Genomic DNA, 27792 nt, shown 5'->3' with positions numbered 1-27792 from the left:
CAGTTCAACCTTGCTTGAATTTTAATTAGCTTGCTGGGCATAAAGCTCCAGGGAGGCATCTTAAATAAAGACATCTCAGACCACAAGACCAGTGTGAATACTAGAAAATTCAACAGCCCTGGTAGCTCAACCCCTTTCTTATTTTTTTATGCAAAGCCAATATAACATAGCAGCCTAGATTCTACCTTCTCGATTTAACAGTTTCTGCTTTCCATTATTCTATACCAGATTTTACAGTGCACGCTATTATTTGTTTTACGGAAGCTCCCTTTAAAATGCATTTCTCAATAGACTTGTTATTTTCTGCAAAGTTTATTTGCACTGAGATAACGGTAACAGATTAGCATTTTTTTCTTTTAAATGGGGTCCACCTTGTAGCAAGATACACATTTCAAGACAAACTTGCTCACTTAATGCAGAATTAGTACTATAAAGACTACATCTGAGTGGTCGCAATGTGTAACAAATGTTTGGACTTCTCACTATAAATGTGTTCCCATTCCACTTTAAACATGGAAATTGTTTCTGGATTTTACAATATCTGCTTATTGTTAAACTGTTTTAGTTTATTTAAGAGAGAGGGGTGGGGGGTGAGAAGTGGTTGAAAGATTAAAGTTTTGCACAGAACTACATGAATGCTTTTCAGTGGGGGATACCTTATGGGTTAAGTGTCTGCAGTTCTTCTCTTTGTTCTCATTGAATAAATTGCTCTTGTCTTTATTAAAAGATGGCATTGGAAAGTGGCTCGGAGATGCTGGGGTTGGATAGGGATGGCAATGTTTTGAAAATAAAACTGTCCAACATTTTGACTAAAATTATTTTTAAATAACTTTAAATTGTATTGTGAATAGCTAAGTGGATCTATCAGTTTGCCTGAATGCAGTAAAATTACCTTAACTTTTCTGCACGTTTCCGTTGTACTGAAGTAGCTTTGGAAAGGGCTTAAAATATTGTGAAGAGGCTGGGAAACTTTTGAAACCTTTTGCCTCCTTTTGGTGAGCAGTGCATTTTAAGATCATCTCTGTAGGGGTAAAAAAGAAGTACAGCTATTGCATGCAAAACATGTCGTCAGGATGAGTACGTTAGTGTGTTGCAATGTCGATCCAAAACGGTTTTTGAGCTCCAAAGGCGTTTGCTCTCTTTGGTCTCTAGAAGTGAAAACGAAATGTCAGAAAACTTGGCTGCTGCGCCATTCCCCATTTGCCTTTCTCGGCAGCTAGGACAGTTGTGTGCAGGAGTGAGAAGGCTGGCCCAGTCCTGCAACCTGGTTTGACTTGGAGGCGTTGTTTTACTTTCCTCCTAGCTCCTTTGGTTTGATTTGGGGCTGTTTTCATGAGGACGAGCAAGCATTTTAAGCGCATCCCTGTTGCAATTCGGGAGTGGCGAGGAGGGTATGCGGGGTCCTAGGGGAGAGGCCGTCAGTGCGATCAATATTACATTAGTCTAGTGCATTCAGTGGAGGGTGGGGTGGGGTGGGAAGGCGTTTAAAAAAAAGCCAAGACGCTTGGATCTGAAAATTCAGTGTAACCTGTTTTTTAAAGAGTCGCAGTTACCATTCAGCTTTCTGCTGAGAATTAACCCCGCGCGTGATCATGGGTTGATCCTCATGACTGGCCAACACTTCCCTTCAAACCCGATCCTGGCATTTGCTTGGAAGGCCTGTTTAATTAATGAGCCTTCCTCTGCTTCATACCGTGAACTTCCCTGTATATTTATCTAAACTGCCGCAAAGAAAACATTGTGACAAGTTTGGGAAGCCAGGTCTGCGCTGGAGATAGCATCAGGGCTGATAAGATCAGAGTTGATATGGTTACTCCGGGACTGTTTTTACAAGGAAACAGTAGTCCGACAAGCTGCGATTTAAAACCCGTCCTGTCAGGTGAGTCAGGTCCGGGGCTCTTTGGTGGCTTGCACAGAAATTGCTCCTATCCCAGAAGTGAAATGAGCTGGAGGGGACCTGGACTGTAGGGCTGTCCCCCAACTTCCAGCTGGCGGAGAGCTCTTCAGGCAAAGGGAGGATCGGGGATGTTGCAGAGGCAAAATGAGCCCTTCCCTGAGCCTCCCACTGAAGAAGGGTGCTCGTGCACGAAAGCTTGCAAAGAAGTCCCCCCTCCCCCCCTCAACTAATAAAAGAAATCACATCTCCACAAAGATCCTTCCCAGCCTTTCCCCGGGATCGCCTTCCCCGTCCCGGCACAGAGACGTGCTGTCGGAGCGGGTCCTAGTTTCGGTGTTACAGATGGGGGATTTCGCCTTAATTTGAGCTCCGTGGTTCAAGAGCCTTCCCAACCCGACGTCTAATGGCCATTTCTTTTCCGGATCCTCTACAAAGAAGCGGAAGTAATTCTTGGGAGCAAGAAGTTACAATGTTACCTCTGCCCCGCAAGGCCGGGGAAATTTCGTTCGCTGAAATGCTCCAAACAAGCTTCAGAAAGATTTCGAGCCGATCAAGCGCAAAATTAAAGCCCTTGACGGCGGCATCTCCTCTAGTCTAGGGCAGTTGGAGACGCCTGAAGCTCCCTTGGAAAACTGAACACAAGAGCCTAAAATAGGGGCTTTCGTTGAAAAACGTTCATCAACTTCAACAGATTATGAATGACTGGTTTCTTGAGCGAGAAAACTGCCCTTTTCCAGTGCCGCCGCCCCCCCCCCCCAGGTTTCACTGCTGTACTTCAAAACCGGAGGGAGGGAAGGAAAGAAAGAAAGTTTTCCCTTTGCTTTTTCTAAGGAAAAGCTAAAATCGAAGCCTTGCACTAACGTCTATTAATAATTCAAAGCAGATGGATCTATCTATCTATCTATCTATCTAGTCATTTCAAAGTCAAATGTACAGCTCAAGAGCCCTCCCCAATCCAGCCGAGACCGGTGCACTTGAAGAGGGCAAACAGAAGGGGAAAAATAAAAGTAAAAAAACGGATCGCGGTACTTTACCGAGGTTTTACCAAATCAAGTGGAAACCAAACAGACCCGGGCAAATGTCGCCCCAGCATCGTGTCCCGGTGCTGTCAAAAGCCCGGCGCGATGCAAGGCGACGGTACATCTTTTTTTAAAAGACTTGGCCAGGAAGTTTCGAGTCAGGAAAAGCAAAGCAAAGCAGCCAAAGCCGGCGTGTGGCAAGCCTTATTTGCAGGAAGGGCATCGTCAGCTTGAACAGAAACCAAATCGGAAGAGGCTAAAGAAAGGCTCCGATTCCTTTTTAAGCAAAGTATCAGGATTTAGGAATGCTTTTCTCCCGGAAAGTCGGGGGGAGGAGGGGGCTGGGGAAAGCGACTTGCCTGAATTTAGGAAGAATTCACCCAAACGTCCACGTCAAGTTGAAGTAATATTTTTTTTTTTATTACTATTTGCAACAAGTCAGGCTCGAGGCGCATCATCCGCCCTCGGCCCGAAATACAATTTCACACCAGTCAAACTTTTGCTGCTTTTTCTTTGTTTGTTTTTTTGTTGTTGTTCGTTTTAAGGTGAAATTTGTACATAGAGTTAAATAATTTTTTTTCACTTGGTGACAAACATTCAGGCAAACGAGAGAGAGGTAAGAAAAGAAGGACTAGACACGGATCGGAAAGTGTACCTGCGTGGGGGGCGGTGTGGAGGTGGCAAAGTCCGAGTGCTTCTCTAGGGGGGGAGAGGTTTTTTTTTTTTCCCAAAGATTAAAAAAAAAAAGAAAAGAAAAAGAAAAGAAAGTTGGCAGGGGCAGGACAGAGGAGAGTCTCTTCCGTGCAAGGAGGGCGGTAGCGCTCTGGCCTGGCGAGCGGCGCCGGGTGGCTCGGGGGGGGGGGGTGTCCGGCGCTCCCGGTGCAACACAAGTCCTGGGCCGGGCCGCCCTATAGCTTGTCCAGGCTTTTGGGGTTGGTGAGGATCTCCCGGGCTAGCCGCCAGGTCTGTTTGGCCGCGCTCTCGAGGGCGGAGTGGGGCTTGCCCTGAAAGAGGTCGAGGTTGGGCAGGAAGTAGTGGGGGCAGCGCCGGCACTGCAGGCAGGAGATGAGCTGCAGCAGGATGCCGTTGAGGCGATCGCCCAGGCACGCCTCGTCCCAGTCGGTCTCCCGCGGGTGCTTCTCGCACTCGTACAGCAGCAGCGTCTTCATGTGGTAGTTGTTGAGCGGCTGGCCGGGCAGCTCCAGGTGCCGGTCCCGCAGGGTCTTGAGCACCGAGAGGCACTTGTTGCGGCAGCCGCCCATGAGCAGGCGGTTCTCGGCCTCGCCGAACTGCAGCACCCAGGCGTCGCTCTCGGCCGAGCTCTGCTTGCCCGTCAGCGAGTAGCACTCCTTGGAGAGCAGGTTGAAGCCCTCCGCCTTCACCTCGGCCACGCGGTTGGGGCCGGGCCAGGGGATGTGCGGCATGGGCCACTGCGCCGCGCTGCGGGGCCAGATGCCGGTGCACTTGAAGGCGGGCGTGATCTGCACCACGTAGCGCTCGCGGATGCGGAGCTTGACTTCGCTCGTGTCCGCGATCATCTTCACCACGTCGCGGTAGCTGCACTTGTCCACGGCCTGGGCCACCAGCGTCTGGAAGCGGGAGCGGATCTTGCGCGCCGACAGGTAGCCCGAGGCCGTGATGAACTCCACCCAGAGGGACATGCTGCGCTTGCGGCCGTCGCTCAGCTTGAGCACGGCGCAGCCGGGCAGGGACCCGTCGTCCACGAAGTTGAAGACGCCCATCTGGTTGAGGTAGAGCACCACCTCGAACTCCGTGGGCGAGATGACCTCCAGGCCCTCGTAGCGGGCGTCGATCTCGCTCAGCGAGCTGATGAAGCGCGGCTCCTGCACCTCCACCTCCTTGAGCACGTCGGACACCACCTTGCACACCTCGCGGATGGTCTTGGCGATGGCCGCCTTGCGCGCCTGGCAGCGCTCCGTGTAGTACTTGTTGAGCTGGTACACCAGCTTGGCCTGCGCGGCGATCATGTTGGGGCACAGGTCCGGGCTGTACACCGGGCTCTCGCAGTACGTTGAGGGATCCAATGCTTTAGCGGGGGCTGCAGCTTCCTTCGCACGACGGCAGCGGCCCCAGCGCCGGGGAGAGCCGGCGGCTCCCAGCACCAAGCCCCGCAGCCGCAGCCCGGCCCCTCTCCCCGCCCGGAGCCGGGGAGCAAGCGGGGAGGCAGCGCCGAGCCGGGGGCAGCGCCCCCCTCTCCTCCTCCCGCGCCTGCAAAGTTTGGGCGGCTTGTGCCCGCGGGGCCGGGGGAAGGTCCGTGCAGCCTCCACGCACCGCTGGCGGCGTCAGTAGGTCATGGAGCCCCAGAAGGCTCCCGAGCAAGCCTCCAAACTCGTCCGGGGCAGCAGGCCGGTTCCGCGGCCTGGCAGGGCGGCGCTGACTTCCACCCCCCTCCACCCTCCCCTTTCCTCTCTCTCTCTCTCTCTCTCGGTGTCGGTCTCTAGCGTCAGGCGCAGGCGGCCGCCCTCGGGCTCCGATGGCTCATTCCCGGGCTTGGAGTTGTTCTCGGAGCGGCTGGTTTTGGGGGGTCGCGGCCCCGCCCGCGCCTCTCGCTTCTTGCCTTTTATTTATTTTTAAAAAATTTTTTGCACGTTGGCAGCAGCAGCAGGAGGAAGAGGAGGAGGGTGCCGATGCTGTCCCCCGGCTTGCTTATCCTCCCCCCAGCCTTCCCCGCCCCCGGAGGTGCCCGCGGAGGCTGCGGCTCGCTGCGCCCCGGCTGCCCGCGCGCGCGGGTGTGCGTGTGTGCGCGGCTCTGGGGGAGCCGGCCCGCCGGGTAGTTTATGAATGGTCCCAGGCCCGGGCGGCCGCGGGGGCGGAGCTCCCGTCCTACAATCGGCGGCGGAGCTGTCAGAGGGGCAGCCAATCCGGGCGGCCGGCGCCGGGCGCGCTCCTAGCTGGGCGGCCGCCGCTGCTGCCTCTGCTGGCGGCGGGGCTGGAGTGGGGCGCGCACACACACCCGCAGCCTCCCTCCTCCCTCCCTCCGTCCCTCCTCCATCGCCAGCCGGCCGGAGGACAAGGATGCGGTCCGCGCCAGGGATTCAATCCTGGGGAGAGTTGTGGCCTTGAGAGAGGTGAAAACAAAACAAAACAACAAAACCAAACAAAAAGACGAGGGTGCAAGTGCATGAAGTGCATGAGCTCCGTCCCTGTGATTTGGTGGCCGGATTGGGGCGCGGGGGGAGGAGGGGGGTGGAGTTTGCTTTTATTTTAGGGGGTTGGTTTGATTTGGTTTTGTTTGTTTGTTTTCCACCCGCCGGCTGCGAGGAGAAGCCTCAGGGCTGCCGGCTTGCTGGGGGAGACGCGTGCTACTTCCCGGCCAGCAGCAATCAGGCCGGGCGGGAGCAGGGCGAGCGAGCCTGGCGGTGCAACACAGCCGGCCCGGACACCAGGCTCTGCGCTTGCCACGCGCTCCGGACCGCCTTCCCCGCACTGGCTCGGCTGGGAAACGTGCCCTTCGCCCGGCCAAAGTTTGTGGCCGTGCCCACGCGGCGTGGTGCGGAGCTGGGCACAGCGCGAGGCTTGCAGTCGGGGGAGGGGGGCGGGGAGAGCCACCAGGAGCAAACGAGCAGCCCCAGTGAACCCAGAGCGAAAATCTCCGCGCGGAAAAGTAGCTAAAATAACAGGAAGGACACGTGATCCGAGCCAAAAGGCCGAGAGGCTTTTTGGTTATTAAGCTGTTAAGTAATAACCGCGAGAACAGCGACAATGATGGTGAAAACAACAACCATCATGATAGCACTGGAGATAAGCCCGGCAAAGCCACTAATACCGGTAACAAGGATGATGGTGATGATTAAAATAAAGCAACCCTGTCACGCGCATTTGTCACGGTTCAGGGCTACGGGAGAATCCTGCACGTTACACTCGGGCGGGGAAGCAAAACCTTACTCCAGCTAACTTGCAGGGGTTTTAGTCGGTCCGGACCCTTCTTTTGTAGCTAGGGCTCAGTCCTGTGCAAATCTGGACCAGACGCTATTGAGCTGCTGAGTTGTTCATGTATATCTATGTGTATGTGCAAACGTATATGCGTGTGTGTATGTATGTGTGTGTGTGTGTGTATGCGTAGATTTTCTATATATATGTGCGTGTGTGTATATATATGTATGTATATATAAATATAAATATCTCACTCTTTTATTATGCAGCAATTGCAAATATCACTACTGAATAACCCCCCCTGCAAATCGAGCCTACTTTCCTTGAGCGTTTTAATAGCAATGAGTGTGAAGAATTGGACCCTGTTGGTCTCAGAAAGGCCCTCCCCCCAGTGTTTTCGAGGATCTCTTCCTAAAATCCATTGCCCCGTTTGACGATTTTATTTTAATTTTTTTCGCCAGATAGGCTGCGATGACACCTCCTCTTCTGGGCTTCCCATTCTCAGGCGGGAGGGGGGCGGGGAGATTTGCGGCGCGGTATTTTTGTTTGTTTGTTCGTTTGTTTGTTTGTTGTGGTGGGCTGGCTTTGTTTCCATGTAGACGACCGAGCTGGAATAAATCAGATCTCGCCAGGCTCTTTTTCCTGGTGTGTTTTAAAATGTAAGGCCGCGCGAGCAGCAAATAAAACCCCCCATTTTGGGGGGAAGAGGGGAAGCGCCCTGCTCTGCTCCTGGCACCAGCCCCTTCTCGCGGGGTCCGGCAGCTCCTCCTCGTTGCGCCGCAGCAGCGGGATCCGGCTGCGCAGCGCTCGCCGCCAGCCCCGGCCCACGCGGGTCCCCGGGTTGGGGGAAGCTCACCAGTTGCTGGAGCCATCCGATCCGATCCGATCCGATCCTCCTGTCTTGGATCTCATTCAGGGAAATAAGGCTCTTTTCTGAGCTGAGCTTGGACCAAAAAAACCAAAAACAGACAGGGCTCCGGATGGGATACCTGGGCGGGGAAATACTGCTGCGGGGGGTGGTGCGTGTGCGCGCGGGTTCTCCCGTGTCAAGCGCGGGTTATGGGCAAACCCCGGCTCCAGACGGAGCCCGTGCGTAGGGATCGGTGGAGATCCGGCCGCGGATCGCAGCACCTTTCCTTTTCCTGGGGCTCGGCGGCCATCCCCCCCGCTTCCCCTCCCGTTCACCCCCGGAGCTGCGGGGCACAGGGAGCCCCTTCCCATTCCGCTCGGCTTGCGGGACCCCGGCTCCTCGCAGCCCTCCGCTGCCCCCGATCCCGCAGCCCTGCCAAAGCCACCAGGTGGCCCCGGGCTGGAGGAGAGAGCAGCCCAGGATCCCTCCAGCCGCAGCCCCAGCCGCGCTGAGAAGGTGCCTGATGCTAAAAGCCTCCTTGGGCTCCTGCGATTTCGAAGCCATCCGCTCCTAGTGTCCCTGTCCTGGGCTCCAAGCTGCGGCGACTAATAAATCACTTAAACAAAAGCCGGCTGGAATTTATTGCCCCCGCGCTAATTAGAAACATCATTTGAGCCATAAACTTAAACACTTCCAGCAAATAATGCCCGTGCAAGCCCTTCCTTCCCTGCCGGGGCCAGGCGGCTGCGGCCGCCTCGTCTTAAGAGCTGCTTCCATCTGCGGCGGAATTTGCTATTCCCGGGGATGAATAATTGAAGGGGGGTGGGGGGAAACAGTATCCGAGGAGCCTGTAATTGAAGAGCCCTTGTCACCTCGGCTTTTATGTATGTTAGTATAGAAGTCCATCAGCAGCTCCTTGATGGGGGTATAAAGCGAAGTGGCAGCCCCTTCAGGAGCAGGAGATACTGTATTCTATTAAAGGGACGGAGCGTGTGCGCCTGGGAGAGAGAGAAACTCTCAGGGCTAAAAGCCACTTGAAGTCTTCAGACCGATTGATCTGTATTCTCTCGTTATAATCCGTCTCATCATACTTGAGTTAATGAGGCAGGGGAGGGGGGTGATCTGATGGTCCTTGACAAATTCATTAGGGAGGCTGCGGGACATTTTATTTGACTGTTAAACATCGTGTTTGTTTGGTTTAGGCAGTGCCAACATCAGCATGTCGCTGCCTGGAGCAATAGTGGTTTTTGCTAGCAAGAGCTTCTGTAAAAAGATAGTGGGAAAGGAGGCTGTGCGTGGAGGTTGTTTGCTCTTTTCTTAGCTGCCCTGCCCCCCCCCCTTCCCCCTGCCTGCCATATCCAACCCTTGCTGGCATCATTTTTTATGGGGAAAGGGGACCTTTCATTTTAACACCATTTTCTCTTTTCTTTTTTTTTTTATAACGGTGACAATCCAGAGGAAAACAAACACTAAAAAAAATCTGTAGGCTTAAATGGATTTGGCTAATAGTGTAATAGGATGAGCATTATTTACAACTCTGAGTTGATGTTTAAAAAAAAGGAAAGAAAATGGAAAGATCACAGTGGAGAGGAGGAAGCAGAATGCAAAACTGTCAACCATGCAACTTTTTATTGGGTTATGATTTAATGAGCTAGTTCTCACAGAGCTAGCCAACTTATTAAAATAGCAGATTTTACATATTTCAAAAGGATTTCTATTTTTATTTCAAAAGGATTTCTATTTCTAAACAATTTATTGGAAAGTTTACATAATATAAAACGTATGTAACATTTAATTTTAAGAGAAAAGATTGACTTGCAACCATGAAAGTCTTTCTGGTGTTTTTCTTTTAAATATTGGATGCTGAAACAGGTGCCTTGAAGAGGGAGTGTGCACACACAGGGTGTTTTTTGCTGGTAACATGTGAAATATATTTACATGCATACACACAGAGAATTCTTCCCGTAACAGAACAATTTGGCATGTTAGTAGATAACAGAATGGTAATATGCTTTATTTTTTCTAGGTACTGGTACTGGGTTTCCTTTCCATCCTTTTGTTTAAAAATATAACTGGAGGGGGAAAATAATGAATTTGCTTATAGTACTTCATTTTCTGATATTTTTGTATTTTTCTAGAGATGTGTCTTCACACATCCTCAGCTAAAGTGCTGTGTAGAAGAACTTGCACTTCCATTTATAGAAGAACAGTATGGGAAAAGAACTAATGCCCTTTGCCTGTCATTTTCATACATTCCTGCACCGCTGATGGAGTTTGAACTGCTGCAGGGAATGTATGGATTTGAAAATAAATGATTCAGTAGGGCATGTTGCGTTTCTCAACAGCAAAGCTAAGCTAATGGTTACAGTACAGTAAAGGCTTCTGTGGGTCTGACAGTTCTAATCCTGTTTACATTCTAGAGAATACAGCATATATTTCCTCTTTAAAATTGTGAATTGTTCCTATTAGCTAATCTTTTATAAGGACTGTTTTTACTAAACTAACTGGAAGTGCAGTTTGTGGCACAAAAAGTTGCTAATTGTTTAATTACCACAGATGTATACCATTTATGATCAACCTGTAACAACTGTTTTATAAATCTTGATTTTTGAAACAGGTTGGATGATATGCTAGTTAAATAGCACGTACATGGTCACAAAGTCTTTCCGAGTTTCACGTGAAGTTACAAATACTTTTCAAAAGTAATTTTTCAAAGCTTTTGCCCTTTGCTGTTGAATTTAAAAATGCATAGGTAAATGGGATGCTTGTATATCTCTGTGTTCCTTTAACCTAATCATATCCCAAATATTTACTTTGCACAGTTTGCAAAAACTTCTACGTACTTTAACTGTCTAAACCTGTTGCTAAAGGTAGTTTATATTTTTCTCATAAGTTGCAATGATGACTTTTTTTAGCCGCAAGATTATTTTGGCTACTACAGCTTATAGTTTTAAATCTTAGTTTTGCTGGCTTTCCGGAAAAAGCAAAAGTTTGACTTCCAGACATCAGACAAATATGCTACAGAATAACATTTCTAATGCTTTTATAACATTTTATTCTTAGAACATCGTATGGACCATTTTTATTTTCTTTAGATTAGTTTGTTAGGGGACGTGGTATTTTGATCAGATTTGATTAACTGTATTTAGTATTTTGGCTGGATTTTGTTTAAAATAACTGATTAATTATAATAATACTGTCCACTTATAGAAGCATGATTGTTCAACTTGCATCAGATTTTGGTCAGCTTGAACCAGAGTGTGAATACTTTTAGTTGCAAAAAAGATTGGCTTGCAAAATGCGGGTTGTAGAAATACTTGGGTGCACAGTTCTTAAATGTGCCATTGCATGGAAGTGAACCCTTTTTACATAATTCCATGTGAAACTAGTAAGAGGATTCTCTTTTTTTTTGAAGTAAAGTGAAGCAGGGAAAAAATGAATAACATTTCAAGGCGAGTGTAGCTTTTTTCATTATCAACGGGTGTATGATGCATCCATTATCTTGGATGTGTGCAGGATTGTGCATATGTACACCCACAGACAGTAGCCCAGCTTGGTTTATGGTTGGACATTGATTTATTTCCAAGATCAAAACCTTCGTGTAGCTGGCTGAGATGCAACATTCTTTACTTGTGAATCAACCTAGAATTCTGAATCTAAAGCTCAACTATTTGTCAATTTCAATTTCCAGATTCCTTTTAGCCAAAAAGTTCTCATTTATGTGTGTCTATTTCATAGTTAGAAAATGTTGGGTTATTTAACATGGTGGAAAAGCATATTTTTTATGCTAACTGCTCTGTAGACTGAAATGGTAGTCTGACATGAAGAAGGAAGGTTTTGAAATAACTTTCCATAATACAGTTATCAACTGACAGATTTTAGGGGCCTGATTCCTTTCAAGAACATCAGTTTACATTAATGTTATATACTTAGGATGTATCAGTTCTCACTGTTTGACAGTGTTTTTTGTTAATATGTTGTTGATCTGACCTTGGAGAAATAGCAGAAGATGTACAGCTCTGTTTAAAGGTTCTCCACCTTTGTGAGCTGTAGATTTGAACAGTCTAGTAATTAAAAGCAATCCTTCTATTCACACATGGTGTAGTTCAAATCTTAGAAAGCAAGACCTGCTTTAGTTTTTGCTTAGTTTATTTCAAAGTATTGACTCCCCTACCTACTGGAGGTATGATGTTGACATGAAGTGAGTATATTACTGCACTTTGTTTTGCACCACTTCTAAGAAGGCCATTAAGTTGGAGCTCTTTCTTTTCAAATCCACATTTTGTTTCAAAGGACTGGTGTGTGATAAAGTTGTGATCACACTCTTTTTAATCTTTTTATGAATTAGCAACAGCTTATGTTTGCCATTTCTTACAGTTGGCAGTGGGGAACTATATTGACTCAAATCATGTATAGAAGGCATCTGCATAATCTAATTGAAATAATATTTGGTGATCTAAGAGATGGAAATTTTTCCTTTTCTTTATTCATCTGAAGTAAAACCAGGATGTAAAACAGCTGTCTTGGCCTACAGACAACAAAGTTCTGCCAGTCTGTTTCTTTTCTGCATTTTCCCCTTCTATCTTCCTTTATTATCTTTGGATCCTAAGGAGCCTTTCTTACTTCTAACTGGTTTTGTCTGCAGCAGAGGGCTGGGTTGGTGGGTTTAAATCGACTCTGGATAGAGTGAAAAATCTTTGATCTATGGCTATGACTGCTTCCAAATGATTTGCTTGCTGGGACTGGACACTGTCCATGCCCTTTCACTTCACTATCAGATAGGCACACAAAAAGGACTTGACATGCTACCAGATGCATAGTTAATCATCACATTAGGTCTGTAAAGGGGTCCATCTAGACTCAATTAGGTCTACTGTTTTTAAGTAGTGTTTGCTCTGTAGTTTGTTTGGAATGCCATATTCATCATAACCAATGCATTGTTTATTTGGAAGTACATTGAAAAAAACTCTTTGCAAAGATCAGTACATTCTTTATTTTTGTTTAATATGTATTTGAGTAATTGGCTGAAAAATAAAATAATAATTTTATTTGGAGGTGCAAGACTTAATGTAAAATATGCTTCCTTGGTGTTTACATATTCACTTGCTTTTGCATTTATTATATACTAACCTGATAAAAGCTTATGTGAAATACCCACAGTGCAGAGACTGTCATCTATTAAGGTGTTCAGAAGAAAGCTTACCAAAGTATCTCATGGTTAGCAGAAAGATCTTAAATTTTGAAAGCCAAATAGGCAGCAGTATTGCTAACACTTATTTACTTAGGCAGCCATTCCAATATATGATGTTGGATGTTTTATTGGGGAAGGGAAAGAGTGTAGTGAATTATGGGGATTAGAAACAATAGGTAAAATATTATGGGAATTTTAGGATGGATCTTTAGACATTTTCAGTGATAGTTCTGTTTTTACGCTACAAGGTGTTAGCCATGTAAACTGAGCTGAGAGCATCAACAAATATTAGAGTTCTCAAAGCTTGAAATAATAGCAGCGTGTAGTTCCCAGAACTGGTTCTTCTGTGGCAGGACAGAAGTTCCACTGTTCAGTTTACATTATACTGAATGTCACATATATGGCCTTTATGTTGCTTACCAGGCTTTATATAAAAATAGGTAGCATCTATGGCATGGAGGGGTTAGTGTGGACATAGCACCATTATGTGAAAATTGAAATACAGTTATAGGGGAATCAGCACTAAACATAAATATTTACAGATATTTTAATTTGTTTTAGATCTGTTGTTTTAGCAGACATTCAGGTGCTAACAGCTTTCTGATTTACATACAATGTTTATTAAAGGTACTGCATCAATTTAAATTGATAGAAAATAATTCAGCTTTAAGATTGCATAATTTATTTCTTTGCTTCATGCTTGTCAATATCCTTGCAAGAAGAGAGGATGTATTGAAATGTAACATCTATCATTTGTATGTAGTCACACTGGTATTCAAATGCTACTAATGGACTTCCAGCCTACAGGATATATGAGTAAATATTATTCAGGCATGCCAGTTAGAGCCCTCCAGGGATTTTTAAATTATATATGCCTACCTATTCTTCTAAGTGTGTGTGTATGTGTATGTGTGTGCATGCACACACGTACGTGCATGGATATGTAATATATTTGTTTTGTATATGCATATATAATTAAGAAAAAAGACCCAAAGGGTTCGTTAACAGGCATAGCTGGGTAACTTTCACTTGTCATATATATATATATATATATAAAATTCATCACAAATGACATTTGAGCACCAGTGTGACTATATTCAGAGAATTGTTTATATGCACTTTGTGAGTTTCCAAAATGCTAACTCAAAAGAGAGTGGGACTTGAAATGCATGTTTATTTGTGAATTTATGTTTTATCTCACTTCATTTGAAAATTTATGAGGAGAGTGACTTAGGGGTGCTTGTGTTGTGTGTTCCAGGGCTTGCCCCCACTGATAACACCCTTGTTGGCGTGAAAGTGCAATGCAAATTATGACAGTTACAACCTTCTGTTTTGTTTAACCTGTCAGTGGATTTCCTGGCTCAGTGCTGAGGGCAATGGTGTGTTCAGCTAAGTCCATATTCACCTAAACTTAAAAGGTCAGGTTTGTACAGGCAAGCCTAGTCAAAGCCTAATTGATGAGGAGGGCAGGGAGACAGAATTTACTGTTCTGTTGGCTAGTTTCATATCGTTAGGTTGTCCTGAAAGCATCAGGCAGTCACAGCCCCTTTCATGTAAGTGCTGACCCTAGACAGGAGCTGACAATCAAAGGAGGCAGCCACAGGAACCAGTGCAAGTAGACTATTGATTTTTCAGTTAGGTCTAAGTAGTTTGTAGTATGGGTAATGGGTGACAGAGGCAGGTATGTCATTATCAATGAGCTCCAGAACAGTAGCGACAACTCTCCCTCATATTTCCTTCAGCACTGACAGTATGCATCCAGAGGTGGTCAATAAATCGCCCAACCTTTTACTGACAAGTGACTTGGACGCGGGGGTGGGAGTCAAAGAGCTAAACTTCTGCACTTGAACTTGATGTGGATGCTGGAAAAGGATCTCAACATCTGCGCCCATGGCTTGTTAGGCTAAGCTCTCTGGAGAATGTTCAGAAGGAAACTGGTGGCAAATTTATACATTTTTATGGCTATCAAAACAGAGTATTCGTTATTTTGTGCTTTAGAGAATATCAGAGTTGTTCTGGAAATCAAGAAGAATAGCTTAAATGGTCAGTTTCTACATGAACAGGCACTGCTGCATGGAGAGCTAGGTTAGGTTACCATGGTATGGTTTTGTTTTTACTTTAGCATTGCTCTGCATTTAATCAAGGTATACTGCCACAGCAGTACAACAATCATAGACTGCCATTCACAATCCACTTTTAATTCCTAGTTTCCTCTTCTGAAATTTCATATGTGGAGGCTATTTAAAGATACGTATACTTGCTTGTAAATCCAAACTGCTGGCAATGCAGCCGTTTATGCTCTGACTAACAATGTGATTTTGGTCTATTAGTGAAGTATAGTCCAGAAACAAGCAGAACAAGTTTTAATTATTTGAATTTTGCTGGTTGTGGTTTTTGAATTTAAGAGAGGTAAAAGTGAATTTTAGGTTTATACCTAAGGTTGCTAAAATATGTTCTGAAAGGTGCTGAACCTAAACCTGGCATAGTTTTTTTTGTTTTTCTCTTTTTTAAATATAATTTTAGGCAAAAATCAGATAGATGAAACATAATGTTTTCATTTATATTGTACTCAGTAATTCTCTAATAAAGTTGATTTTTGTGGAGAAAATAAATTATCCTGCACGCTTTCTGAAGTTGGAATTCAGCAGGGTTTTATGCTGTACACAGATGTTAACAAAGTGGTATGTGCTTATAATTAAAAAAAATATTTAAACAAATTGAAATAAAACAGAAGAGTAAATGTTTTGAAAAACTTAAAATAACTCATTGCTATGGGGTCTTGTTTAACAATATTTGCAGTGTTGCACAGAGCAGGAATCCAAGATTGTGGATAATGAATAGCTGCTGAGTATCATATATGACTGAAACATTTTCATTTTCTAGCAGCACCTAAATTTCCCCCCCCCCCCCCAATGTCTGGCTTTTAGTACAAAAAAACGAAGTCAGAATATAAGAAATTAAGCTGAAAAATATCAGAAAATTATCAAATTACTTTTAAACAAGGGAGTAAATGCTACAGATTTGAATAGGTGCATATTTGAAGCTAATAAAATGATGGATAGATTTGAAATAAAGTAGCTTTCTATAAAAACAGACTTTGGCAGATGATTCCTGTTTGCCATTTTGCGGTAGAGAAAACTCTTCAGTTAAGCAGAAGATGTACAGGTTGTTTGAGACCTGACTCAAGTATTTCATGTGAATTTTCCCTTCTGTCAGCATCTAGCCATTCACTGTATCTGTGTTTTTTTTCTGTTAAACTAGATGAAAAGTACAGCTGATCAGTCTGAGTCTTTTGATCTTTTGTTATAAACAGGTACAGCATCTTTTGTGGCGTTTGCAGTGTCTTGCTGGCATGCTGTGTTATTGCAGAAATGTAAAAAGATGCTGCAGAAAGGCGACAAATTAAATTTTCATGAAAGAAAACCCTAATCAGCAGTGACAGTTTAAGAGAAAGATGATTGCCACTTGGTCATTGTAGAGAGGCACTTAGATTTGGTGTCAGTGCTTCTGTTAATGATGACTAATGTCTTTCTTGGAGAAAACGCATGCTCAAACATACTACCACATCCAGAGAGAGAACTGAGGGATAGGCACCAGTAAGCAAAAAGGTTGTATATCCTACAACAAAAGCTCTCAAAACAAATTAACTATGTCTTTGATAACAAAGTTACAAATCTTTCTTAATACCACATTAACCTGTTTTTAAAGCTGTTCTTGTTCTGTTGTTTAAAGGTGTTTTGAAGGGAAAAAAAAAGGATGTACATATTATGTGCTCACTAGTCTGCTGCTTTAATTAAAATGGAGATACCGACGAGGCTTATAAGTACGCTAATCAGAAGTAAAAAGCATTAAAAATTCGTATTTTATTTCTCTTATGTAAATGAAGCTTGTTTATTTAAAACAACAACAACAACAAAACCCATGAGGTAAACCTGCTGCAATATTTTTTTTCCAAATGTTGTTCCATGTTCTGAATAAACCCTTCATAGTCAAATGCAGAATGATTGAAAAGACCTTTTCAAATCTTGAGTCTTTGGCTGTTAAATATATTGGCAAAAAAGAGGTGGCATGTGTCATTTCTCTAGCTTTTCCCAAAGTGAGACCTTTCAGAAGGGCATTTGCAATGCTTGTCATATTTTTCATATACATCTTATTGGTCTGACAAGTCTAGAGGACCATGAGAAAACAGATGTCATTGCATTCAGACAACACTAATTATTCTGGGATTTTTGCAGCCTCAGTGCCTGCATGTAACTGTCGATTATGACTGTTTATGTGGCCTATCGTGAATACACATTGTGCACTCAAATTGTGCCACTGGCCTTTTTGCTTCCTACTGTCACACAATAAGATGTAAAAACCGGGAACAGCTACCAGCACAACAACAAAACCCTAAGTATGTCACCTTTCCTTCAGCGTTGTACATTTAAAATGTGGTTTGGCAAAATATTCTTTAATAGGAAATACAGCCCAATTTATTGTTTGATTTCTCTAAGTGTCTGATTTGCAACCTGTGCAATTAATGCTTGGGCTTGCAGTTTTCACATGAGTTCTTTTATATTATATACTTTATATTTTATAGTAATAGAAGAGATTTTTATGGGTTTTTTTATTTGAAACTCTTAGGAGCAAGGATTTGTCCTAGTTGCCTCTAAAATCCATATCAGATGTTTAAATATCATGCATTTTTACAAATATACGTCACAGTTCATATTAAAAAGCCATGCCTACTGTTAATGCTTTTTCTTTGTTAAAATTTTCTTAGCAGTGTGATATTTTCAGAACCTTTGATTGTTCTGTGGCCATTTGTGCTGCATGATTCTGACTTAAAGTTCAAATGGTGGTCATGTCATGGCTTCAGTTTTGTGTGTTATCTTAGATTTTTGTATACATTTTATAAGAAGTGCATCCTGTGTTAATCACAGATTGGAAAATAAAAGCTCCAATAATGTAACTTCACATGCTGATGAAGCAGAAATAGAAGCAGCTTTATCAAAGATGTATGATGAGATAAAACTGCAGTCTCTGCTGTACAGTTATAGTAATTATGACTAATGAACCGTCCAGTCTGGATGAAATGGCATGCCCACAGGGACTGTGTCCAATCAGTTGTGACTTATGCAAGCTGAACAAAACATTGATGGTGTTCCAGATTCAACATTACAACAGGAAGTGTATTCTTTCCTTGTAACATCAGATTTTGTCAGGTTATTTTCAAGCTGCTTGCAAACAGTGGTTCTTCCCAAATAATGTTTTAGAAAATTGTTTTTTTTTTTTAAATGGGTCTAGAAGGCTTCATTTCTTATTCAGTTTTATATAATCTGTGTAAAAGGTGCCAATGTTAAATGTGTCTGTTGCAAGATACTTCATGGTCTGTCTCATAATCTGCTAAACTGTCATGAAAATTCATGTTGTCCTTTAAAACACCTCCTTCCCCCCCACAGCTCCCCCTCCAACAACAACAGCTCTTTATTAACAATCAACTATAGTATATAGTTAGACTTACTGCAGCAATTTATATTTTAATACATTTCTTTGTGATCTGATACTTATGCTGCCTTTTGGTTGTGTTTTGAAATAGCTTGACATTTTGCAAGTATAAGGAAGACAGGTGCTTTATAGTATTAGTATGTGAAGGACAATTTCTTACAGAAGGAGGATTACATTAGATAATTTAGATGTCTGCAAGTGCTGTTGAGTAAGGTGGGAATTACAGTGATTTTGACAGGATAGCATAGGAATATTTTAGAATGGAATGTATTTAAAAACTGCACATTGCATGGCCTTTTTATATGAGAAACAGCCAGCATTAGTACTTTTCTATTAAATTAATACTTAGGCATGGAAATGAATGCTACAGTGGAATGCTAAAGGTGAAATGCATATTGGGTTGAAACTATGCTGAGATGACAGTACAGGAAATCTGTTTCCTAAAGTATTTCTTTGCAGTAAGTCATTTAGGCCCAGCTCCTGCTTATTCTTATATATGAGCAACTTTGTTGTTTTGCATTTGTTTGCAGTGTTGGAGCCAAATGTTTGCAGTATTTTGCAGAAAGTTTTGTGAGAATGAAAGAGAAACAGTAATTTAAAAATAATTAACGCTTAATTACAAATAAATAGCATATTACAAATAATAGTACTGGAAACTGATCACGGTTGAACGTAGCCTTTGACAAAGTGTTCTGTACATTGAAATGCCGTTTACATTTAGGACACAAGCGCTTTTGTATTTAGGAAATGCTGCAACTCTAGCCTATTATGATCCTTCAAACAAAGCTGAAGTGGTTACACTGCTCTGGAATAAACAGCCAATTGTGGATGAGTACGTCCTGAAGGGGAACTCATTGGCTAGGTAGAGACATTACACTATTACTAGTGTAAACGGGTCTATACTTGTAACAGAACAGTAGCTCAGCACACATTGACTGGTTTAAAAATTGTAGAACCTGGTTTAAGGTTTGCATCCCCCCCAGCCAAAAGGTGAATGTGTGTTCTGTTTGCTACCAATTTAACTACGCCACTTATAGAAAACTGTCTAATTTAGATCAATTCCACGTCAGGCTTTTTTAATGTCTGTACCTAGCCACTATATATTTATTTTTTCTTTAGTTATACTCCTGATTGAAAGTTGTGTAATGGTCAGATACATACACCAATGCTTTACCTAAAATTCTTTATTCTGTAAAATACTATTTTGATTACTGCTTCATTGTTTCCTCTTAAAAATGTAAAATTTCTCCCCCCCGCCCCAGTATCTTTGAACTTGTTTTTTATTATAGTGAATAAATCACAGGCTAACTACTATATTTGTAGCCCATTGATGCTAAACAGGCTATACAATACTGCTTGGTACAGGAGTGATTTCAAAGAGTAAACAAAAGAAAAATCTCTGTAGTTAATCCAAGCCCCTTAGGACATCTGGGTTAAATTAATAAAGTCAATTTAGAAAACTTAGTAGAGAAACCCACAAAACTACAGAATTCTTATTCTTTAAGTTATTTTTAGTATCAAGGTTTGTCAGGATCAAGGCCTTACTTTGCTAACTTCTGTACAAACAGATAGGGCGTTGTCATAGGCGGATCTAGGAACTTGAAAAGGGAGTGGCTGCAGTCCTCTTTACACCCACTGATACCTGATTTCTGTTTTTACATATGCATATTAAAATGAAGGCAATAACTTTTTTTGGAAGCGCTCAGCTTTTGCCTAACTCTTTTATTAGCAAAATTTGTGGTAACGTTCTAAAATATGAATTTCATTTTAAGGGGCATTTTCTAATACACCAAAGAAGAGTGCCTCTTTAGAGTGGAACTGTGCTTTCTCTAAGAATACTTTTTTCTTCTTTTCCTAATGTGCCCCTACCACATTTCTGATTTTTTTTTTTTTTTTTTTTTTAGATTCTAATGTCTAGGGACCTAGATTACATTAATTTTCTTCCCTGTAGAGAGCTGGACACATTTGTGATGCTTAACAATCATAATATGTCAAAATACTGATGGGCTAACTGGGTATTCTGTAGATCTGTACATTTTAGGCAATATATAAGAAAGTTTAAGGAGTATTTGAACATTGGGCTTTATTTTTTATGTCATGATGTTGGAAGCTGTTTCTGTACAGTGACACATATGTCAACTATTAAACTATATACATTATATAAATATGTAATATACATCAACTATGTCAGTGTTAGAAACTATTCTGTTGTTTCACCTTGTATTTATATAAAGGTGGCTTACATCTATTTTCTTTATTTTCCCAACTTTGCAATTTGAAAATGCAGCAGGTTTTTAAAAATGAATTATACAATTATATACTTAGTACTTTGTACTGTAGGGTTGTGAGGGCATCTTACAATTTGGAAATACAGGATGGCATAACTCAGAGACTGGTTTTGTTCTTATATTTCTTTATCTAAACAAGACATCTGTTGAATCACAGGTTTATAAATTACTTATGTTTTGAGTGGTCTCAGTATCCTTGGGGGTCTTTCCAGTTTCATTGGATTATGAGCAAGTTTTTATTCTTGTTTGATACTCCTCTTGCTCTCCTAAGAAGCAACACAATTTCCTTTGTTAATTAGTTGGATTTATTCTGATCAAGTATATAAAGTCCCTCACATTGAGAGGAAATATTTTCTTGGGAACTTGTTTGAAAGAGCATTTTTCTAAATAAGATCTTGTTTGCCACAGTTACACTTTGTAGCAGCGCACCAGTGTGAGAACTGGCTCGTTGATCAGAGTATTGCTTTCCTGCTGACAATTTCTTTTGTCTTATCTGGCTCACTTCTTAGCAAAGGATTAGTGACCTTGTTAGACGCCTTTCTCATCAACATTTATTATACAATAGGTGGTATGGAAACCCTTAGCCTCAGGGCTGTTCAACTGGTGGCCTGTTGGCCACATGCAGCCCCCAGGGGTTTAACCTGTTGTCCCTGGTCCCTTCTCCTGTTTCTACTCCTGTTCCTGTAGGTGGTGTAGGCCCAAGAGATCCTATGGCTGGGTGCCTCAGGGGGGGACTTGGGAATCCTATGCAACATGCCAGGACAATACAGTGACAGGGGGCCTGCATCTTTCAACCTCCATAAAGCTGTTTTTATTATTTCTTTCTAGTTCATTGCATAGATAAGTGGTTTATGCAAATTCAACCACTGTCATCAGGGACAAGTGGACAAAGAGCCCCAGAATACCATAGAGCAATGTGGTTAGGGCACTCTTGGGAGGTTCAAGTGCCTTCGGGCAAAGGAGGGATTTGAACCGAGAGATCCTGTCCTCTCTTTGTCCTCCTCATTGGTTCTGTAAATCTGGCCCAAAACATTCTTTTACATGGTTTACATCTGCATTTTTTGGGAGATAAACTATCGGCTGATGAAAATCGCTTATTCCTTTTAGTTCTGTCTCATTCATTACAAAATAATTCATGTCAACACCCCATGCTGAAAATGGTTAGGAAGGTCTAGCTCAAGTGCATGGGTATGACTCACCTTTCAAGATTAGGTGTTGGAGCCCATTACTTCTGCAAAGGTCATCCGGGAAGCATGCATTGTCTTTCCTTATCTTTCTAATACCTCCAGTCACCCCTTTTGCATAAGGTGCACAGGTATGATTACCTTGTCTTTATGATTACTGAGGCCTTCCTCATTCACAAGGGGTTTTCATCTACCCGTTAGGGAAGGCTTAACTGAAATTCTTTTTGCATGGCTTTGGTGGTACGGAGAGACCTTAGCAAAGGACTGTGTTCTTGTCTAAATTTCAGATGGATCAATTATATTACTCTGTGCAAATCAAAACAGAATTTAATAAAGTTGGTTAGGAATTTAATTTTCTTGAACTTTGAATTTTTGAAATTTCAATTCTTCCCAGAAGAAATGGTAACATAAGTTGAAATTTTGAAAATTTGCTTGAAATAAGCTAAAAAATTAAATTTGGTCAATGAAAACCTTAAAATTTTGACTTCCTATTTGCTTAAGCTTGTCTTTTAATATGAAATAACTAAAATGTCTTGGAATGGGATTAGAAGAGTTAAAAACCAGGAATCAATAGCCGTTAACATCCTCTAACCAAGCAACCAGCTAAAATTTTTTTTAAAAGGTATTTTGAATCTAAATGCACTTTTTTGTTTTGAAACTGTCAAAAAAATTACCTTGACAATTGCAAAAAATTTAAGAAATTAAAATTTAATCAAAATATTCATTGAAACCAACCTTTTCATGAATGGTTTCAGTTTTGATTAATGGACATATCCCCATGAAAAGGACCTTTCAGAAGATTCCTTGCCAGCTCCTAAGTTTAGCCCTTGTGTTTTCAGTCACTGTGGCAAAGCTGTTAATTTTTCCAGGGAACCTGCCAAGATATTTTCAGGCTCCACTCTGTTTCCAGCTATAAAACCAGGATTGTAAAGCATGCTTAATACTGCTCTTAAATGCACTGAGGTTTTTGAATCTTACTTCTTTTTCTTGATTCTTGTACAGCGTAAATTTCACCTTTTTAATATTTGTTCACTTCTTTTCCAAGAAAGACATGAACCCTTAGTCCTATGCTTCCTTTTTACTTGCAAGTACACATTACTGTAACAAATTATTTTAGGGTGGTGGGAGAGTGAGAATATAATAAATATAACTTTCTCTAAGTCATTTTTACCTTTCCAGGATTTTTTTTGTATTAGAAGAAAAAAAATTAGAAGTTGATAAAGCATGAATTGGTTGGTAAGTATAAACATTTTATAGATTTCAACATGAATCATTGCTACCTGCAGATCTTTTTTCTAGGTAGTCATGAAAACTTTAAACTGTGTGCCTCATATATTTAAGGCCAGTGAGCCTATATGGTTTTATTAATGTGCTGTAAATCTTATATTCACAAGCCGTGTTTACTACAGTGCAATATATTTAAAAGAAAATTTACACCCTACTGCAGACGGAGGTAGACGGAGTAAAAAATACAAGGGTGGATCTTGAACATTTATCCTAATCTGACAAGTATTTGTAAAGAAATTATTCCTGTACATTTCTTTTGAGACTAAATGAGGTGTGTTCTAGTGACAATTCAAGCAATTCTCTTCAGTATTATAATATGTATTTGTAAAATAAGTATATGTTGAGTTTGTTATTACTGTGTGCATATATTAGAACATTATACAAGTTCACATGCATTTTATGGCTTTAGAATGAGTTTTAAAATGGTATCTCACTCAATATAGAGTCAGTACTTACAACTTCATTGCAGACTCTGGTCCCTGAGTTTCATGCAGTTTTTTTTGAGTCTCATGCAGTTGTTTTTTAGGCACCAAAGAAGTGTTTATTTTCTCGGAGAGAGGCCATCTTGCCTTCACGATCAGTTTTTAATGTATCTTTAATTGAACAGCTATCCACTTAAGGGGCTTTCAGTTTATTCTAGACATGACAACATAAGCATTCATCAAACTACCTTCATGGCCTTTCCTTATTTGATAATAAGTGTAGTGGGATGAGTAAAGAAAGCTGAGGGCAAGACCTCACCTGTGCACAAAGACTAGTTTTCCACTACCTAGAAAGCTATTCAGGTTTCACCTCCCTATGCCTTTTAGGAAAAGGCTTCCAAGTGTTTCTAGGGGATGCCCAGACACTGGCATTTGTATGGTTCACTTCAGTAGCAGGTATACCCATTTAAAAAACATTCTACTTCCCTATATTATTGTTGTTGTTATTATGCTGATTGGACAAGCATTGCTTGTTTGTAGTGTCTCTTTGCCAGGAACACTGTAGGCAGCTAAGGAAAATATAGTTAATGTAATATATGTACCCTTCAGATTTGCACTTCCCCTTAGTAGTGCTTAAAATACTAGAAAGTAATATAAAATCAAGGAATTGAGGATGACTCGGGATCTGCTAAAGGTTTTCCTTGCACTCTGCACTCCCATATGTGGTTCTTAATTTGTGTCATATGATGCCAAATTAAAAAGACACAGTGTATGTTTTGTCAGTCAGTGGTGCCAAGTTCCACTTAAAGAAACAAGAGTATTATTAGGGATACAATTGTTCTCAACCTTTTAAGTCTCAAGGCACTCTTTCATAGTTTCTTGGAATTTAGGGCCACTCTGGCTGAGAACCACTGAGCTAGAATCTAGCTTGGGCCAGGTGAGGTTGTGGGGGGTAGGCTCCCATCTCTCTGTCCTGGTTTTTCCACCATCTTCCCCTACCCAACTCCTGTGGTGTAGAGGTACCCTTTCAGGCAAGCCTTATTTATTCACGGACTTGAATGCTAGTAGGCAGACCCATGTGTACCTGTGATGCCTTCTGTTGGTCCTGGGGACATGGGAGGAGGTGGGAGGGACAGGGGCAAGTTGGGCTGAAAAGTACATGCATGCACAGCATGGTCCTGAGAACACAGTGACTAGTGCAGGAGCTACCAGGAGGGTGGGGAACAGTTACAGGCGCTGCTTGTCTATGGGATGCATGGTGCTGGGAGTGAGGAGGAGTAATGGCTTATTTTCTGGTGCCAGGGGTTGGGCAACATGGCAACCTTGGAAAGATCTTGGGGTATCCCAGGGGCTGCAGCACCTTGGTTGAGGATCGCTGTGGTAGTAGCAGAAGTGCATTATGAGAGCAGTAAGTGATTTGATTGTGAAGGCCCTGAAAGTATCTACAGCTATGGAAATATTAACCATTGGATATACTTGTATTCCAGTAAATATTTGTTCTTTGCAGTTTCTTGTGCTTATGTAACTTAAATAATTGACTGTAATAATAAAAGGTTCTCTTCCTTTTCCCTTCTCTGTAGCCCCAAAAGCTTGTCAAGTGTCACTTTATATCACCAGTTCCTAACAACCAGGGTTTATTTGGTGGAGCTGACAGTAAGGGTGGAATTAAATGAGAAGGTAATTGAAATGTTTGACTATAAATACCTGAATTCTCGAGAATCACAGGATTAGTTCTGTTTTGTTTGTGAAGTGTTGTGTATATACAGGCAAACATTTCTACAATATAGCATTTATTTATTTATTTTTAAGAAGTACTGATGGTTCCTAGCTCCTGGACATTTGGATACTGAACATTTTTAGATATAATAACAGTGGTGATAATAACAAGGGCAGTAACAATGCTATTTATCATATGATAAAGTTATTTTAAAATTTGGGGTTTGCATGTTAAGAATGTGCCTTGATGAGGCTGTTTGTTTTGTCTAGGTAGCTCTCTAATACAGTTTACTACTGGATATAATCTCTCTAATACAGTCTATAGTGTCAGCTAAAGTTTACTTTTTCTCTAGATAGAAATCTCTGCTACAAGTATTTGATACTTGGAGTATACTATGCCAGTGTTCCTGTAAATCAGGTGGTTTCTTTTGTATAAATACATGTGTTGACAGCAAATTGAACTCTTTTGTAATATTCAGGTATCTAATATTAACTACTGCCCCTGTAATTCTCCTTTCCTAAGGGGAGGGACTGATTAGCAGGTTCATGTAGTGAATGGCACTCACTTTAAACCATGCTTATTCTCCTCCCAACACCCCAAAAAGAGAGTTATGATAAAGCAGTGCTACATGGTGAAGTAAATGTGAAGAAGGAAGTGCTTGCATAGTGCCTCTGTAGCTGTCTATCCTCACATTTAATGCATGGTAGTTTCATCTAGGTATTAACTGCTGTGTTCTAAAAGAGGTTAGCACCTGTTCTCTTTTTCTGCTCTAAATGTCCACTGGTGGAAGAGCAGAAAAGAAAACAACAATATCCCTGTGGGGATGGTGATACAAGGAGCATTTCTTAGCTTTGGTCCTTTTGGTAGTGGGTTCCAAAAATGCTGAAGAGCAGTACTTGAGATGTGTTTTGATGAGTTGTTTTCTGTTGGGAACAAAGTTATACTTTTTTGGTGTCCAGTGCCACTGTAGGAGGTGAAGAGATCTTGCCCTACCTTCCTAAAGAAAAAGGAGGTATTTTTTGCCACCTGTGTCCTCTTTCCATATGGTACAGTGCGTTAAGTTAACTTTTGTCAACCATTATCAAAACAAAACAAAACAAAAAGCAAAACAGAGTCTTACTCTAAATATAGAGGAAAAACTATAATTTCAGATATTGCTAAGTGGGTAGTTAGCAGATACTTACTTTACAATGGCAGCCCAAAGGTATAGTGAAACATTTATCATTTTGTTTTAGTTGTTTTTTGAGGGATCATCAGAGAGGAAATGTTTCATATGACTGTTCTACTCTGTTTGGAATTTTAACTTACTAAATAAAAATGTGACTTCATTTTGCAAAATGTGTATTCTAACACTTGGAGATCTGCTTCCATTGTACAGCTCTTTATTTATCAGCGAATGCTAATGCTTGCTAGAGTAAAGAACCAGTGACAGTATTTGCTGCTTTACTCAACTACAGCAATTTTTATTTTCAAATTACTTTGTTTTGATAGACCAGTTATACTCTATCACAGAGTCTATTTATTTGGAAAGTTACCTGTTTAAGGAAACAATTCATTATGTGTTGTGGAGCTGATGAGTTCAGCAGGGCCACCTTTTAATCCTTGATTCCCTGTGGATTTTCTTTCACAATACCTTTCTCCTTTAAGTCTCTAAAACTACAGTCCTTTTGACTGAATAGGAGCTATTTTATACACCACCCTGCTCCCAATCCAATTAAAGGCTCAATAATAGATGGATTAGGGAAAGTTTACTTCTTAGCAGAAGTGAAGCTTTGGAAAAATAGTATGTTGATAGCAAGAGGGAATGTGAGGGAAAGCGGAGAAAATTAAGGAGATAATGGTCAGTAATCTTAACTTGTCTGATGTTTGCGCTGTTCACAGTATAGCGGACTCTCAAAATAGGGGAAACAATGATTCAGATTCTTTAACCATTTTGTTGCTGGAGTTTGGCTGTCTCTTCAATTTTCTTCACTCATGCTTTTGTTATCTGCATCTTGCACAGATGCCACTTAATCCTTTACTTCAAGTCCCAGGCTGGGGTGGTTTTTGAAGCTTTTTTGGGAGGGATAGGGGGAAGAGGGTGTGTTAGGAAAGTTCCTGGGTGATGGAAAAGTTAATCTGGAGGACAGTTAACTCTTACTACATGTAAAAGCAGTTGTAGTTGATTGTCAACATTTGAAAAATATTTTTAAACTTTTGTCTGGACAAATAATTTTTCCAGGTATTTTTGTCTGGATAAATAATTTAAGAATCTAAGTAGCCAATTATAAGCTCCCTCTTCTAATAAATTAGAATGAAGAGGGAAAAGTTTGAAAACAAAAATTAGAGTCTGTCATCTTTAATTCAGGGGTTAATGTACCAAAACACAAAATAGTTTGGTGGGTAATACTTTAGTTAACGTAGTTAAAATCAAAATCTTACTATTTTTTATTTACTTGTCATGTTTTGTGTTCAACTTTATCTCTTTCACATTCTTATCTGCATTGGCTTTTGAGCAATAGTACTGTTGAATAACTTCAAAGATACAAATATTTCAAGTTTAGACTTGAAGTC

General features: G+C 41.8%; 2 protein-coding genes across 10 annotated transcripts in view; one reads left to right on the top strand and one right to left on the bottom strand.

The window, feature by feature from the left end:
* The window catches only part of LRBA (LPS responsive beige-like anchor protein), a 580756-nt gene that overhangs the window by 341425 nt on the left and 211539 nt on the right, over positions 1–27792 (top strand). The window lies entirely within an intron of this gene.
* MAB21L2 (mab-21 like 2) lies at positions 3310–5233 on the bottom strand. Its single transcript, XM_019534473.1, has one exon. The coding sequence runs from the start codon at positions 4902–4904 to the stop codon at positions 3825–3827; it is 1080 nt and encodes a 359-aa protein (XP_019390018.1). The 5' UTR covers positions 4905–5233; the 3' UTR covers positions 3310–3824.

Source organism: Crocodylus porosus, unplaced genomic scaffold (assembly GCF_001723895.1).
Source record: "Crocodylus porosus isolate Cpor-Errol unplaced genomic scaffold, CroPor_comp1, whole genome shotgun sequence".
In the NCBI taxonomy this organism is placed as follows: Eukaryota; Metazoa; Chordata; order Crocodylia; family Crocodylidae; genus Crocodylus; species Crocodylus porosus.
Note: the sequence above shows the minus strand (reverse complement) of the source record. Positions and strands in the feature narration are given on the sequence as shown.